This window comes from Abramis brama, assembly GCF_963993115.1.
Source record: "Abramis brama genome assembly, chromosome: 15".
NCBI lineage: Eukaryota > Metazoa > Chordata > Actinopteri > Cypriniformes > Leuciscidae > Abramis > Abramis brama.
Genome location: NC_139977.1, coordinates 33,449,070 through 33,466,160, shown reverse-complemented (window position 1 = coordinate 33,466,160; position 17,091 = coordinate 33,449,070). Strand labels below are relative to the sequence as shown.

At 38.5% G+C, this 17,091-nt stretch overlaps 2 protein-coding genes across 2 annotated transcripts in view; one reads left to right on the top strand and one right to left on the bottom strand.

Annotated features, from left to right (window-relative positions):
• The first annotated feature begins 2,193 nt into the window (after window positions 1-2,193).
• LOC311097553 (vitelline membrane outer layer protein 1-like) lies at window positions 2,194-11,546 on the top strand. Its single transcript, XM_084137333.1, has 5 exons — window positions 2,194-2,275; window positions 2,449-2,773; window positions 3,742-3,878; window positions 10,260-10,373; window positions 11,152-11,546. The coding sequence occupies exons 2-5, from the start codon at window positions 2,573-2,575 to the stop codon at window positions 11,333-11,335; spliced, it is 636 nt and encodes a 211-aa protein (XP_083993459.1). The 5' UTR covers window positions 2,194-2,275; window positions 2,449-2,572; the 3' UTR covers window positions 11,336-11,546.
• Window positions 11,547-14,858: 3,312 nt separating this feature from the next.
• Window positions 14,859-17,091, bottom strand: part of LOC311097659 (lysosome membrane protein 2-like) — a 28,990-nt gene continuing 26,757 nt past the window's right edge. Inside the window, exon 12 of the mRNA XM_084137503.1 lies at window positions 14,859-15,385. Coding sequence (XP_083993629.1) covers window positions 15,329-15,385 — 57 coding nt within the window. The 3' untranslated portion in view covers window positions 14,859-15,328. The remainder of the gene's footprint in view (window positions 15,386-17,091) is intronic.

Sequence of the window (17,091 nt, the reverse complement as noted above, 5' to 3'; positions counted from 1 at the left end):
CCAGGCACCTTTTATTTTTACAGTGTAGTAGCTGAAGTGTTAATGTAGAACTACTCATTAGTCCTGCATTACTTCCTGCATAGTTACCAGGCACGTGCACACATAGACATCAAAGGGGGCTTGAGCACCTGCCCTTTTTATTCCTGGAGAGAAAGTGCCCTTTTTTCTGGGGTGCTTTTTTTCTATTTTTGAAAAATAATATATATTCCTGTTTGCGCACAGCTTCCCTGTCAAACAAATATATTTATTGAAGAATAGTATATCTAAATATCAGATCCGTCCAAGTGATCTGAGGGCGCGCGCGCATCCTGGTGTGTGATGTGTGCGCAGACTGGAGCATAGATATATACACTAGATGTCGCCTTGTCTACGGCAGTTCATTGGAACGAATGTCTTTAAGGCGGAATCTAGTGTATATATCTATGCTCCAGTCTGCGCACACGTCACACACCAGGATGCGCGAGGAGCGCCCTCAGATCACTTGGACGTGGCTGTGTATAAGAGCTAAAAATGATATAAATACTGTTCGTTTTCTCACACAAACCGCTCGTTTCGTGTCTTAGGCCATCAATGTGTACTTACGATGGGGAATTGTTTAATTTGGACGATGGGGAATTGTTTTCATTTGGACTCTGTGCATGCTCTTTGAGACTGTGACCACAGACCTGCATTAAATGACTGACAGACAAGAACGGTTTGACCTAAAAATATCAAAATGGATACTACTGCGGAAAAAAAAGACACCTACATCTTGGATGCCCTTGAGGTAAGCTAAAACATACCAAAATTTAATTTAAAAGTGAACTATCCCTTTAACTAGTTGACGCCTAATTTGCATACAGAAAGTCCCCAGTTAATGACTTCAAGAGTCTTTCCCCCTGAAATTTAGAAATCTAAATTGGTGAATTTAGAAGAAATCTACAGATGCAAACAGATGGAGGATACACTCTAAAAAATGTAGTAAATCTGAGTAACTGCATCTGGTACATTAATACATAAAACTGAGTAGAAATAAGTTAACATTAAACATTAAAAATAACAATAATTATAAATTAACTTTTTATTTATGAGTAATTTAACTTTTTTTATTTCCTCTAAACCTTTATAAAATAGTATTCCATACAACCACATACATGACATTGGCTTTTATTGAATTTTTACTCAGTTATTTTGGTAAGTTTAATTCAAACAATTAAGTAAGATTTTCAGAGATTTTATTAAGTTAATAAAGTTAAATATTTCTGTAATATTTACTAAGCCACAGAATATTTTTTAGAGTGTAGTAGGTTTAAAACAAACTCCATCTAAATGTGGATTTTGAAGGTTTTATTTGATGATGATTATACAGTCCTCCCTCAAATGTGAAACTAAGTCTATGTCAGTCACCATCAGTTATTGTGTATGTGTGTGTGTGTGTGTGTGTGTGTGTGTACATGCATAAACATCTACAGGGACGTGGCCCCCAGAAGGTTGCCGCTGTAAGGGAGGGAGGAGAGACAACCAGGCAATGGAAGTAACAGATTTTATTTTGAAGTAGAAGACCTTTTTTTTGTAATAATTTTATTAAATTGCTGTATTTTTGTATTTTGTCAATCATTTTTGCAGTGATTTTTTCAGTAAAGTTAACAAAATAGCAGCAACAGCCCTCTTCAGTTTAGAGTGAATATTTGTGTTGATTTTAAAGTGTTATGTATTCTGATAACACCAAAATAATTAAAATGATGTAGTGCCTTGTGCAAAAATAAACAAATTATTAGTAAAACACGCCCCTCTGCTTGATGCAGTTATTTAGGTTATTCTAAATATATACTTGAAACTAGTAGCATAGAAAATGTTTTCAAAACATGCACATTGTGGAATGGTTTCCTTTGCTGCTCTATAAACCTAGTGAATACTAAGGAGACCATGGTTTCTGTGTGAACTGATTATTTTGTAGACATCTTTTGAAAATGAAACAATTGCGTGAGTTTGAGGAAGATAAAATTAATTAACTTTTTAAATTATTTTTTTAAAAAGGAAGTCAGAGTTGCGTTAATATATATACTTTGTTGTTAAAAAAAAAAACAACAACAACAAAAAAAAAAACGTAATTATGAGAAGTGCCCTTTATTTCACTTGAGCCCCTGCCCCTCAAAATGTCTGTGCACGTCCCTGATAGTTACTTATTAATGACGGACCATTATTCTAAAGTGTTACCAATATTTGTTGTCTCAGCATTATTTGACCTGATCTTCTCATTGTTTACATGCAGGTCATTTACTGGAATAATTGAAGAGTTCAGTATTCCTGCTCCACAATTATTTTAGTTTTTCATCATTGTCTGTTACTGTCGGAAACCAGACTGTCATACTATTGATAAAATTGAATGTCTTGAGCCATGGATCAGTTTATATTCTGACTGTATTTACATTGATAACGTTTAGAAGAAATGTTCTATTTGCTTTGCAGGTTGGACTTGGATCAAGTCAATGTCCCACAGTGAGCTTACCACAGAGGAACCAACACACACACACACACACACACACACATCTGCTCTGGGCTCCAGCAGAAGACATCAGGACGGCCCTCAAACATGTCCAGAATTCTCCCCCTGACGTTGATTTCTCTGCTGGCTGTTTTCGGGCCGTACGTGAGCACAGAGAGACGCCTCGAGCGCTCCGTTAGCAGACCCGTCAGATCAGTGCTGAGGGTCCATAACGGGATGAGATGGGGCTCGTGGGGGCAGAAGGAAATATGTCCGACTGGAATGTATGTCGCAGGGTTTAGTCTTAAGGTCAGTAACTATCACCACTATGTGAGGTTAAGTGGTTAAAACTTTGTGCTGGTAAAACAAAATGGATTCTATTTACTTTCCTCAATCCCTGAATGATTATTGCGGTCAAAAGTAATTATTATGATGTTATCAAAATGAATTTGTCTTTTGGCTGATGCAATCTTATCTAGGTCATGCAGGCTACTGGTTAATGTTAACCAATAATAAATGCCAAAGTTGTCTTTCTTGACTAAAGATGTTACACTGCAAAAAAAAATTAAAAATCTTCTTCAGTATTTTTGTCTTCGTCAAGATGCATTTACTAGAGACGCAAGATGTTAACTCTTGTTTTCTGAAAAAAGCATCCAAATTAAGTGAGAAAAAAACATCTGCCAATGGGGTCAGAAAAATATCTTAATTCAAAGGAAAAATTGATTATTTTTCACACTGGCAGATTTTAGTTCTTGATATTAAGCTTAATTTTAATTTAATTTAATTAAAAAAGTTCATTTTAATAAATTTTTCATAAAACAAGACTTATTTTCTTCAGTCATTTTGCTTTTCCATGAAATGCATCTTGAATTACGAATGTTTAGATAATTCTTTTGCAGTGTATACAATATGCATTTTGTATTATGCCATGACTTTTAAGTTCTCATGTGTTCAACGGCTGTTCAACTGCATACGACCAAAATGCGTAATTGACACGCGCAAAATGATTTACTCACTTCAACTGACAACTGTACGTATAGCCAGCTTTACCAGCATACATTCATTATAAATATAGCAAATAATTTATAATCACGCCATATGTAAAATATTCTATCGCCCAGCTCTAAACCAATGTTAATTTAGTATCTTAAATATAGTATTTATTAATATTTAAAGTCTTTATATTTTCGTTTACATGTTGTGTATTTTAGTCAGTTTAATTACTTCTGTTTTAGTTTAAGTTAATAGCACTGCTCTAAACTGGTGTTTTCCTGAAGGTGGCAGGTATGTGGGAATCTCTGCTGGTTGGTGATAACACAGCGCTCAATGGGATTCGCCTTCACTGCATCGACTCATCCAAAAGCTCATCAGGCCCGTACGAGGACTACGCCACAGTTCAATCCGACGTAGGAAGGTGACGTGTTTGAACTGGACGTAATACAGAGAAGCTGTCCCAAAACCTAACGAGCTGCCTATATAGAGAGTATTGCTGGCCATGTTGCTGCCAAAGTGGATCGCTTCAAATCCGTCACTTCTAATGTTTTGTTCATCATGATAATCTTCAAAATTTAACACAACTTTCATGAACTTTGAAGCCTGAATACAGTCGGCACAAGTAAAAATCTTAATAATACTTGAATCACATAACTTCAATGTCACCACCATGCTTCCACCTTAAAGGTAGGGTAGGCAATTTCAGAGAGGCTAGCAATAGCAAGTTAGCAACTGTCAGGAGACAAGAGATGGCGTTAAATTACCTCATGTTCAAAGCACATAACATTTAAGGGAGTTGAAATTAATCGTTGCATCGTGATGTGGACGTGGACGATTCTACATCAATGCAGTAATAGACGATAATTGATCATAGCCTATTGACATTTCTCTGTTGTCATTCGCCACATTCTGCACTAGCATAAAATGGAGTGTGTGCATGTGCGTGCGTGTGTGGCTGCATGCGTGCGTGTACGTGCGAGTGTGCGCACGAGTCAAGTGCGAGTACGAGTGTGCGTGCGTGAGTGTGTGCATGCAAGTGTGTTCCAGGCTGCATGCCTGCATGTACGAGTGTGTGTACGAGTGTGTGTGTGTGCGCGAGTCGAGTGCGTGCGAGTGTGTACATGTAATGTCTGAGTGTGTGCGCGAGTCAAGTGCGAGTGTGTATGGCAAGCCAAGAGGCTCAGAAATACGCCATAGATTAATCGCGTTTAAAGCCAAACGCCGTCAAATACGGCGTTTTAAACCGTATTGGACGCCGTAAAATACGCCGTTGTAATTACAAACGCCGTAAAAGACGCGCGAAATACGTCAATGACGCCGTATTTGACGGCGTTTTAGTGTGCATGGAAAGCGCTGCTTTTTACGCCGTTCATCTCGCCATATGACGCCGTAAAAAACGCCGTTTTGGTTGCACAGAGCGCGCGTTATTTTACGGCGTTTTGCTTATAGTATAATGAGACACGCCCACTGATTTCCACAGCCAGTAAGTTTGAACTGTTCTCTCCCAATCAATGATGAACTGAATCAGACCAGACGAATTCAGCACAGATCATTTGTGGTAATCCAATTCTTATGCTCATATATGAGGAGTTATTAAACAAGGAAAAGAATCCTGGGCCCGGTTTCCCAAAGCGTTCTTATCTCTAAGTAGTTCTTAACCTATTCCTTAACCTCTCTCTTAACCTTATGGGACGGTTCCCGAAACGTTCGTACGCTAAGTATATCTTTTGTAAGTCACACTTTCGTAAGGTTGGTCTGGACCACTCTTAGCTTTACCTTATCACTGTTGCAGGTCTAAATGAATATAATTCTGAAGTTTTAATACACCCAGACAGTATTAAATTAGGCTAATTCAAGTGTTTTCATGCAAAGAATAAAATTGTCATTACACTGATTGTTGTTAGATTTTTAATTATATTATTATACAATATTATTAATTGAATTAAAACGCTCTTTTAAAGGCCAGTGAAAGCATAGGCTACTGTCAGTTAAGTCCTATTCGGACGCTAATATTGTTTCTCATGGGCTCGTCCGGTATTTTAAACATTTACAGGGGTAAGTCAGTGATTTTAGTGCCGTCCGAATCCATAATATCAGTGTTTTTCTCACCCAATCCGTGTAAAAATCCCTGGCCAAATTAGTACCTTCTGTTTTTTGACAAACAGGTCGTGTGGTAATTTAATTGCCGTCTGAATCCACATCTCCGAGTTTACAAGAGATTCAAAATTCAAGGTTTAAATCCTTTTTGATCACTGCCGAGCACCGTACGCAAGATGTAAACTTTTATTACTGAAATGCTGGAAAGTATTTACACAAGAACAATATTTCATCGCAGCTCCACCTCAGCGAACAAAAATGGGAAAGAAAAGGCGGCACGTAAATTTTTGAAAAGGTTATTGTGGCAGCAATAGGCTATATGTTACAATTTTAAAATATTTAGGCTAGGCTATTATAGGCTATTATAGTTTGGATTGTTTTTTATAATATCCAATAATCATAATAAATTGCAATTTCAACTATTTCTGAAGTGCTTCTTTTATAAAGATGACCGCTTTTTCACAAAAACAGCCCCTGCACGAGAGAATAATTGATTCTCGAGCCATCGATTTCAAACAATTCAGCACCATCGCCACGGACAGCGCCAGGTAACGTCGCACGTAAGAAGGTATATCTTAAGCAGCTTTCTAAGGTATAGTTCGGGGAACACACTTAGGAAAATAAACAAATTTGGTAAGATATATCTTTCGAGTCTTCTTAGCAGGCTAAGAGTGAGCGTTATCGGGAAACCGGGCCCAGGTCGTATTGGCTTAACTCGGCACATTTCCATCTAAGTGCTGAATAACACAAAATATTGATATAACCCATAGAATGCCCTATGAATTTGTGTGTTTTAAATAGGCCTATTTGAAAAAAAAATAAGACGAATTTTTGCTATTTCTAAAAAATGTGGCAGGTTTGTTGTTAGGTCTATAAGCTTCTCCTTCCAGAATTAAATAGTGTTCCGATTTTTGTAGGCTAAATAAATTTGTGTTTTATTCATATTACACTGATTATATATTAATTAAATAACATTATTACATTTCGTTATATCCAAGATATTTTTGTAAAATGAAGATTCAAATATTTTGCCCTTTCGATCGTCCAGTTCATAGTGAAATAAACGACTTGGGGAAAAAAGTCAACCGTTTGTGGGTATAGAAGTTCAGTGAGTACAAAGACGTTTTTAAAATACGAATTTTGAAATAATTTCCATCATTTTAAAAGATAAAACATAAGGTGCAAGGGAGCAAACTCAGCAAATGACAATAAATAAATAAATAAAAATAACATAGCCTAGTTATTTCTTTCCCACATTTGAGTCATTATTCTTAAAATAAATGTAAATTATGCTTGCAACAATAGCTGTAGGTTAATTGGCCTGGATGAGTGTGATTGGCCTAATATTGTGTCACAGACCGGCATTAAATAATTCGTGAATATTTGTGACTCAAGATATTGAGGCTTGACAGAGTTGGAAAATGGACAGTTCTGTCGATGTTTTGCCCAGGCAGGGTTAGTTAAGTAAAACTAAAACTATTAAAACATTTAAATGCTAATCGAAATAAACCTGAAATAAAGGAAAATATAACTATTAGTTGAAAAACTTAAACTAAACGGAAATGAGAATTTTTTTTTTTTTTTTTTATCAACAAACTGGATTCATTTCGGGGTTTTTTTTCCTGCCAACTTCAACCGACGCGATCTTCCATTCATTAACCGACAAGATTATGTTAAATTAAAATTAAATTAAATTAGAATGAACAAGTGACTGTGACCCATTAAAAATACCAAAAACATTTTTTTCCAGGGGTTTAGTTTTAGCCTGCATGTAAAATAGCAGCAACAGAATGGGGGATTAATCATCGTATTCACCTGTAGTGCTTCTGTGAACGGAGAAAAAAACAGGATAACATCCATAACATCCATAACTCTATACTCTATCCATAATTCTGATACAATGTTTCTCAACTGGTTTTGTGACCGTGCTTAATTTGTAATGGGAGGTCCCGGAGCACAGAGGGGGGTGGATCCGGCGACTCAAAACGGGGGTTGGAGGTAACGGAACAAAAAAAAAAAAAAAATTATTCACTGCCTAAGTAGCTTCTCTGCAGGGGCGGCGCCAGACAATTTTTAACGCATGTGTTGAGGGGGTGCTAGATCATTGACGGGGAGCTGCGCAAAACTTGGCCACTAAATATTTAATATTCAATTATTTTAATGATCACAATTAAAGTTTTATTAAATTGAACATGCCTAACATTCAGCATTCAGCACAATCAAATATTCTAAAAGATGTAGGCTATTATTAATAATAATGTTATATCAACATAATATCTCGTTATTTCGACATAATATGTGTGCGTGCAACAAGCAAGATGTGCATTTGTAAATCCGGTGACGCGTGCATTGAATTTTATTAATAAACTAGTGTCTTCTGCAAAGATAAAGTTGACGATCGCCATCTCCGTAGTGAACGCGCCTAGAGAAATGCACATAATGGATTACATAATCAGAGAGTAGCATTTTTTTTATATTTTTTTTTAAAATTTTGAATTATTTCGTTTAAAGATATTTCAGGCTTTGTGTATTTGATGTATTTCTCATGTCTGTGTGAGGCATACACTGAGTTTCGTTAAGTTAGGATGAGATGCGCTCCAGTTAACGTGCAATGCAAGTGATCGCGCGGGCGCCTCCATGATTATATTGTCCATTATATTTATATATTTTATACAAAACGAAATTCACTTTAAAGAAAGGCTTTCTACAAAACAAAACTTAATGAAGTGGTCAAAATCATGTCTGAACCACTCCATGTGTCATGTTGCGCATCCTATCTTATTCGTGCTGTTCACTTTTCATAAATCAACATAAATGGAAAAAAATAACATTGTAATATTTTAACAAATATGAAACTGAATGTGCTAATGGCTACAACAGTATAGTAGGCCTACAGACTCTCTATTTGTACAAATTGCTGCACATTCATTTAATTCTGAATTTTGCACACACAAGTTGAAAGGCATTTGTTCCAATCAAGTTCACGGATAATTGTGCGTGCATTTATTAATCATTATGATACTAAAATCATAACAAAGTGGGCTATGCTATGTACAAAAAAAAAATCAGATGAGCCCAGAACGCAATTACACGTTAAGTATTTTCCCCCCATAGAAAACCATTATAAGAACGCTTAATGTGGCTTAATGCAGATTAGAATGTCCCCTTATTATGTCGAAATAACGAGATATTACTGCTGTGTCCACCATGGTCTCCACATTCTTGATCAGCGGAAACGATTTTTGCTTGTTTGGGATCTGACTGGATAGTGTATTTGAAAAAGTTAAGCAAACTTTGCTGTCTTTTCGACATTTTTCCCCTGAGTAAAACGATGTGTCATGTGTCACCCATTCTCCGGCGTGTTCCTCTGGCTCAAATTAAGCCCTGTGTGACACCCTTTTAAAATGTGAAAATCATATTAATTTTGCTTTATTGATTTGAATGTTCTTTAATGTTTTCTTTAATTTCAGTTTATTATTTAGCTTGGATTATTTTAATACATAAAATTAATAATTCCTTGGGAGCATACGAATTGGATTACCACAAATGATCCGTGCTGAATTCGTCTGGTCTGACTCAGTTCATCATTGATTGGGAGAGAACAGTTCAAACTTACTGGCTGTGGAAATCAGTGGGCGTGTCTCATTATACTATAAGCAAAACGCCGTAAAATAACGCGCGCTCTGTGCAACCAAAACGGCGTTTTTTACGGCGTCATATGGCGAGATGAACGGCGTAAAACGCGGCGCTTTCCATGCACACTAAAACGCCGTCAAATACGGCGTCATTGACGTATTTCGCGCGTCTTTTACGGCGTTTGTAATTACAACGGCGTATTTTACGGCGTCCAATACGGTTTAAAACGCCGTATTTGACGGCGTTTGACTTTAAACGCGATTAATCTATGGCGTATTTCTGAGCCTCTTGGCTTGCCATAAGTGTGTGTGTGTTTGCGAGGCTGCATGGGTGCATGTACGTGTGAGTGTGTGTGAGTGCTCGAGTCAAGTGCGAGTGTGTGTGCATCCGGGTGTGTGTGAGCGTTATTGTAGCTTAAGTACACTTGACACTTTTATGAGCTTTTAGTATTTACAGTGTTTAATCTAAATAGTCCTGTTGTCTGCTGTGTTCAGACTTAAAGTTGTGTTTGATGTTTTGTGGATGTAGGAAGTGTACTTTCTTGGAGCATATAAAATAAAAAGGGAGTTTATATCTGACTGCTTGTATTCATTGATGAAAATGTAGGCATGTGCAGTAATATTGAAAAGTGAGGATGCAATGTGAATCAAGCGATATCGAATCGAATCATTGACATGATAATCGTAATCGAATTGAATCGTGAGACCAGTGACAATTCACAGCCCTAATAACATTACAATAATAATGAACGTAAACAACTTACAGACCTCTAATTCTACAGCCTGACTGCTGCAGATCCATTTCAGCGTTGATAGTGTTGACATAAAAATGCATTAGTCTGAGGAAGTGAACCGCTCCAGGGAGAACATCATGGGTTGCCATCTCGTAATTACGGTAGTTATGGCGTGGCAGCATAAGCTCAGGAGGAACTGTAAAAGTTAACTGTAAATAACTCCCTTTGCCTACTTTTTTATTCTCAAACAGCAACATTACACACAGCTGAACATGGAAAAAAACTCACAGATAACTGGTTAAATCATTAATGTTCCTTATCACATTCTTTCCTCAGCTGGGGTAAATGGTCAGATATAAAATGGTGCTCGAAAGGATTCCTGACATCTTTTCAGCTGAGAGTGGAACCCTATCAAGGGACCTGGGACGACACGGCCGCAAACAATATCAGGTGATGATTTTATTTTAATTTAAAACTTATTTTGAAATCATAACAGCATTCCATAACAAGCTGCATAAATATGTCACTGCATGAGGCTCATCCGACACAGATATCAAGTGACCAAGAGTTATTTAACAACAAAATACACTAAAGTAGCCTAAGTAAAGGTTCCAAAATGTTTTTTTCGTAGCGATGCAGAAGAAGAACCATTATGGGCCCCCCCTGTGGTGAACCTCCAGCTTTTAATGTTGTTTATGTGTCTATGTGGTGTTTTTAATGTGCTTTAAGACAAACCATGTGTAAATTCATAAGTCGACTCCATTGCTGAGTATTTTCTCCTTAAAACTGCAGTGAACCAAAGACAGTCTCAAAAACACGCTTTGAAATCGCTGGTGTTTCTGACGTCACAAACTACCTTGTAACCAATCAGATCAATGTGTGATCATCAACCAGTGGATCTCTGAGCTGAGTGAGTGAGTGGAGGCGGGGCTCATTTGCATATTCATAGAACCGCGTATAGTAAATGAGGTAAGGGTGTCGAGTAACATGCAAAATATTTTAAGGCATGAATAATTTTTTTTTAAGGAAAAAACGTTTAAATGTGTCATTTTGATTAAATATGAGTTTTAAGGGATACACATATTGACTACAGGGGGACTTTAATAGTGGACTGGACAGTTGTCTCAAAGGACAGTTCTGGTTGTCACTCTCAAAACTTAACAAGCGTAAACAGAACAGTATCTGTTCAAACAGGACTGACACTGTAGTCTTGCTGAATTTTCACCAGGTTCAACTGCAGTGGAAATGCAGAACTACTGCAAGGATCTGGGATGTCGTGGGGCACTTGGGGCGACTGGAGCGAGGCGTGTGGAGGAAAAGGAATCTGTGGCATCGAGACGATGGTGGAACAACCGCAGGGAGTCGGAGACGACACGGCCCTCAATGACGTGCGCATGTTCTGCTGTGATTGAACTGAATGCTTGTTTCAGAAAAAAATATTTGGTGGAATTTTTAAATATATGATCAGTAAACCATATCTTCAAGTAGTGCTTAACTGGGCAGAATGAATTGAGCAGATTTGTTTTATCGTAATTATGATTTTTTTCCTGCTTCACATTTAATGGACGACATTGAGAACAGCAGCAACATCCAATATTAAAAGATCTTTAACATACTGAATAATTTCCTGATGTTTCCTCACGTTTGTGACTACTAGTCATCAGTCTAGAAAATAGCCTACATTTCTATGAAGTTACTTACTTCTATGTGATTCTGTGAAAGCCTTACATAATGTTGTATTAATATGCAAATGAAACACCAAACAAACAGATCCAACTCTGAAATTACAGTTTATTATTGAGTCAACAAGAATTTACAAACAATGCGAAATCTACGTTAATTACAATGTTCTTTTACAGAACTCGGCATAATAGATAGCGGTTTTGCCCCTTGGATGCGCGCACATCCGGTATTGTTTGTATACAAGAAACCCGTGTATTGTATGTCTAAATATATGGCACGACTTTTGCATATTTTCTTTAAAACTTTTTGTGTTCAACGCCATAAGAGTGAGAGGGACATCTTTATAAGTTTTGTTATTTTGTGTTCAGAAAAAAAGAACGAAGGTCATCCATGGCTTTAGACAAGAGTAACACAGGGTGAGTAAAACAATTAGCCTACTGAATTATTATTTTTTATTTATTTTTTGAGTAACCTTATACTGAAACCTATGGAAGTCTGCTATTTCTGCTACATAAGAAAAAATATTCTTTGGTAAATCGTAAATACATAGCCTACAACTACGGCGTAATTATAAAACAAAAAGTCGAAATTATGACTTAAAAGGTCATTAGAAAGTAATAATTTCTAGTTTTATCTCATTATTTGATCTCATAATTGACTTATGTCAGAATTTCTATTTTTCATTTCATAATTTCGACATAAAAAGTCAAAGTTGACTTAATATGCCATAGTTATGAATAATATGCCATAATTTCAAATTTTTGTCACAATTTTGACTTTTTGTTGTGATAATTATTACTTAGTATGTCATAATTAAGATTTACCAATGCACAGTTTTCCTTTTGTGGTGGAAATGGGCTTTCATTGAACCCAGAACATTACTTTAAGAACTGACCCATGAAGAAACACTCAATATACAGTACTTCATTCACATTTTTAATGTCCTCCGAGTCTCCCTTTCTTAAGTCCTGTTTGACCTGTCCTGCAGGATTTGTTGTGTGACGCAGTGACCTTACGTGAAGTGTGGGATGCTCTGCTTTTTAATTCGAGTCGCACTGATATCATTTCCTCCTGCATTGTTGGCAGGTTTTGACTTCTCCGTTGTGTTTTTTCCACATGTTTTTGGCATTTCTCAATTTGCCAGCAGCAGCAGCCGTTTCATTCAGTGGGAATAAAGCGAGACAGGATCGATCGGAGAGCCTCTGTGTGGGGTTTTAATCTTAATTATGAATGAAAATCTCGCCATAATTTAGCTGGTGCTTATTATTTGTTTGTTTCCAATGAAATCTAGCATTTTTATTTGAGGTATCTGGGAGACATATGGAACAAATGTGACACAAAATGTCATAATTATGAGATAAAAAGTCGAAATGACTGTCATTGACATTTTGTAAATTTCAACTTTGTGTCAAATAGTGTAAATAGTTTTGCCTTTTTATGTCATAATTTATTTACAAAAGCATGTTTTTTTTTCTTATTGTGATGGCTTCCATAGATACATTTGCATTACATACATTTACATTTAATTTTTTTTTTATCCAAAGCAAATTATAAGTAACAAGTACTGTAGTTTATCATAACAGCCGCCATATTTGCAGTCTCAAGTACTCTATAAAAAGTGGTAATCTGGTACCTTTAAGAGCTAATTATACCCAAATTAGCTCATGTGTTGCACAATTTAGCTAGTTTTGTTAGTATAAATTGACCTGTTTGGGCTCATACAGTGGTTAAATAATATTTAAGATGTAATTTTTAGGTTACTTTTAATGTCAGTGTACTATAATCAGAAGTACGATTCAGAAAAGGAGTTATTATAAAAACACATGAGTATAAAATAAAATACAAAACATGCCTTTCAGAAATTCTTTTTAATTGTATTTTTTTATAAATCCACAGGAAAAAGGCGTCATTTATATACAAAACTGTACAATTATTTGTGCAGTCTGAATATAGAAATCTAACAGCTGGACAGATGCAGAAGACAATAAACAGTCCATGTTCATCGATGAAAGTTTTATAGTTTATACACTGATGAAGGCTAGATCTGCATCATTTAACACCTGAAAGGCTGAAAAGACACAAAATGCATTTAAAGCACATTACATTCACACTGAAGCACAAAGATTCAGTCTCAGCTCGGATACAGACACTATCATTTGAACTCGGGATCAAAAATGAAATTTCACTGTGTGATTTTTCCATTGATGTCCAAGTGAATCAAACTCATCAAGTGCAATTTTTTCATGTTTGGCACATCGGTATAATGACAAGAAAGAAATCATAAAACTCAAATAAAATGGCTCAGAGATTGAAACCAGTGACCATCTCAAAAAAACAGTGCATTAAACGTGCAGCTTCAGAATTACATTTAATATGGTGTATTTTAGTGGTTTAACACACACACATCCTCTCTGTGATAAACCCCACCCACTAAAAGATACACACGCCCTCTCTGTGATAAACCCCACCCACTAAAAGATACACACGGCTCTCTGTGATAAACCCCACCCACTAAAAGATACACACGGCTCTCTGTGATAAACCCCACCCACTAAAAGATACACACGGCTCTCTGTGATAAACCCCACCCACTAAAAGATACACACGCCCTCTCTGTGATAAACCCCACCCACTAAAAGATACACACGGCTCTCTGTGATAAACCCCACCCACTAAAAGATACACACGCCCTCTCTGTGATAAACCCCACCCATTAAAAGATACACACGCCCTCTCTGTGATAAACCCCACCCACTAAAAGATACACACGGTTCTCTGTGATAAACCCCACCCAATAAAGATACACACGCCCTCTCTGTGATAAACCCCGCCCACTAAAAGATACACACGGCTCTCTGTGATAAACCCCACCCACTAAAAGATACACACGGCTCTCTGTGATAAACCCCACCCACTAAAAGATACACGCATCCTCTCTGTGATAAACCCCGCCCACTAAAAGATACACACGCCCTCTCTGTGATAAACCCCACCCACTAAAAGATACACATGCCCTCTCTGTGATAAACCCCGCCCACTAAAAGATACACATGCCCTCTCTGTGATAAACCCCGCCCACTAAAAGATACACACGCCCTCTCTGTGATAAACCCCACCCACTAAAAGATACACATGCCCTCTCTGTGATAAACCCCGCCCACTAAAAGATACACAAGCCCTCTCTGTGATAAACCCCACCCACTAAAAGATACACACATCCTCTCTGTGATAAACCCCGCCCACTAAAAGATACACACGCCCTCTCTGTGATAAACCCCACCCACTAAAAGATACACATGCCCTCTCTGTGATAAACCCCGCCCACTAAAAGATACATACACGCCCTCTGTCAAACAGCAGTGCATGCTGGTTAGAAATTTTGTCCAACCTGAGAGCACCGACGCCACGTCACTCGACGTATGGCATCAAATGTAAATTTGATATTCAAATTAAATAGATAAATCTTAAATTTAGGCCTAAATGTGTTTGTGCTCTACAGCTCACATAGTGACACACAAAAGTACAGAGCGCGAGGAGTGATCCTCCAAATCCTCCAAAAATCACTTATAGCAGCTTCAGTGTTGCTCGGTGTTTAAACATGTAACTAAACAGATGAACAGTTGAATGACCCTGAAGTGTGTGTGTGTGTGTGTGTGTGTGTGTGTGTGTGTGTGCAGAGACACTCTTCAGTCGTTCTTCAAGATGCCTGTTTCCTAACGGCTTCAGTCCTGAGGAAGAGTCAGTGTGTGAATGCGTGATGTGTCTATCTTTGCAGATGGCTAAAAATAAGAAAGAAAACACAACGATTGTTTAGTACGTAACGTGAGTGTGTGTTATCAGTCTAAAACAAACAATGCACGGTCAAGAACACAAACACTTGGCCGACATATTCCTCGAGTACAGCATGTTTTAGTCCTTAAACCAGTTGAAAGCATCATGTGATTAACCAGACTGGAGGAGATTCAGTTCAAGCTATTTCACACATCTGAGTATTTACATTAATAATGCATGTAAATGCATGTACATATTCATACACTCACTTATGAGTCTGACTCAGGAGAGGACTAGATCCTGACCATGTTCTACACAAATAGTTACATGTTCTTATATTTATTGTTGAATGTGTCATAATTTCATTATAATATAATACTGATTTGATCTCTTTGCTATGGTTATCATCTACTATTTTCATAATGTCATTCTTAGTGAATTGTATTAAAACCCATTAAGCTCAGTTTGACCGGCAAACAAACATCCATCCATCCATCCATCCATCTTCTTCCGCTTATCCGGGGCCACAGCAGGGATGCCCAAACTTCCCTCTCCCTAGACACTTCCTCCAGCTCTTCCCGGGGAACACCGAGGCATTCCCAGACCAGCCGGAAGACATAGTCCCTCCAGCGTGTCCTAGGTCTTCCCCGGGGTCTCCTCCCGGTGGGACATGCCTGGAACACCTTCCCGGGAAGGCGTCCAGGAGGCATCCGGAACAGATGCCTGAGCCACCTCAGCTGGTCCTTCTCGATGTGGAGGAGCAGCGGCTCTACTCTGAGCTCCTCCCGAGTGACCGAGCTTCTCGATCTCTAAGGGATCGCCCAGCCACCCTGCGGAGAAAGCTCATTTCGGCCGCCTGTATCCGGGATCTTGTCCTTTCGGTCATGACCCAAAGCTCATGACCATAGGTGAGAGTAGGAACGTAGATTGACCGGTAAATCGAGAGCTTCGCCTTGCGGCTCAACTCCTTCTTCACCACGACAGACCGGTACAGCGACCGCATTACTGCAGAAGCTGCACCGATCCGTCTGTCAATCTCCCGTTTCATCCTTCCCTCACTCGTGAACAAAACCCCAAGATACTTGAACTCCTCCACTTGAGGCAGGAACTCTCCACTAACCTGAAGTGGGCAAGCCACCCTTTTCCGACTGAGAACCATGGCCTCGGTCTGATGGGGCCAGCACGACAACATCATCCGCAAAGAGCAGAGACGAAATTGTGTGGTCCCTAAACCTGACACCCTCTGGCCCCTGGCTGCGCCTAGAAGTTCTGTCCATAAAAATTATGTACAGAACCGGCGACAAAGGGCAGCCCTGCCGGAGTCCAACATGCACTGGGAACAAGTCTGACTTACTGCCGGCAATGCGAACCAAGCTCCTGCTCCGGTCGTAGAGGGACCGGATAGCCCCATACTCCCAGAGCACCCTCCACAGGACGCCGCAAGGGACACAGTCGAATGCCTTCTCCAATTTCACAAAGCACATGTGGATTGGTTGGGCAAACTCCCATGAACCCTCCAGCACCCTGTAGAGGGTATAGAGCTGGTCCAGTGTTCCACGACCGGGACGAAAACCTCCTGAACCCGAGGTTCTATTATCGGCCATATTCTCCTCTTCAGTACCCTGGCATAGACTTTCCTGTGGAGGCTGAGAAGTGTAATCCCCCTGTAGTTGGAGAACACCCTCCGGTCCCCCTTATTAAAAAGAGGGACCAC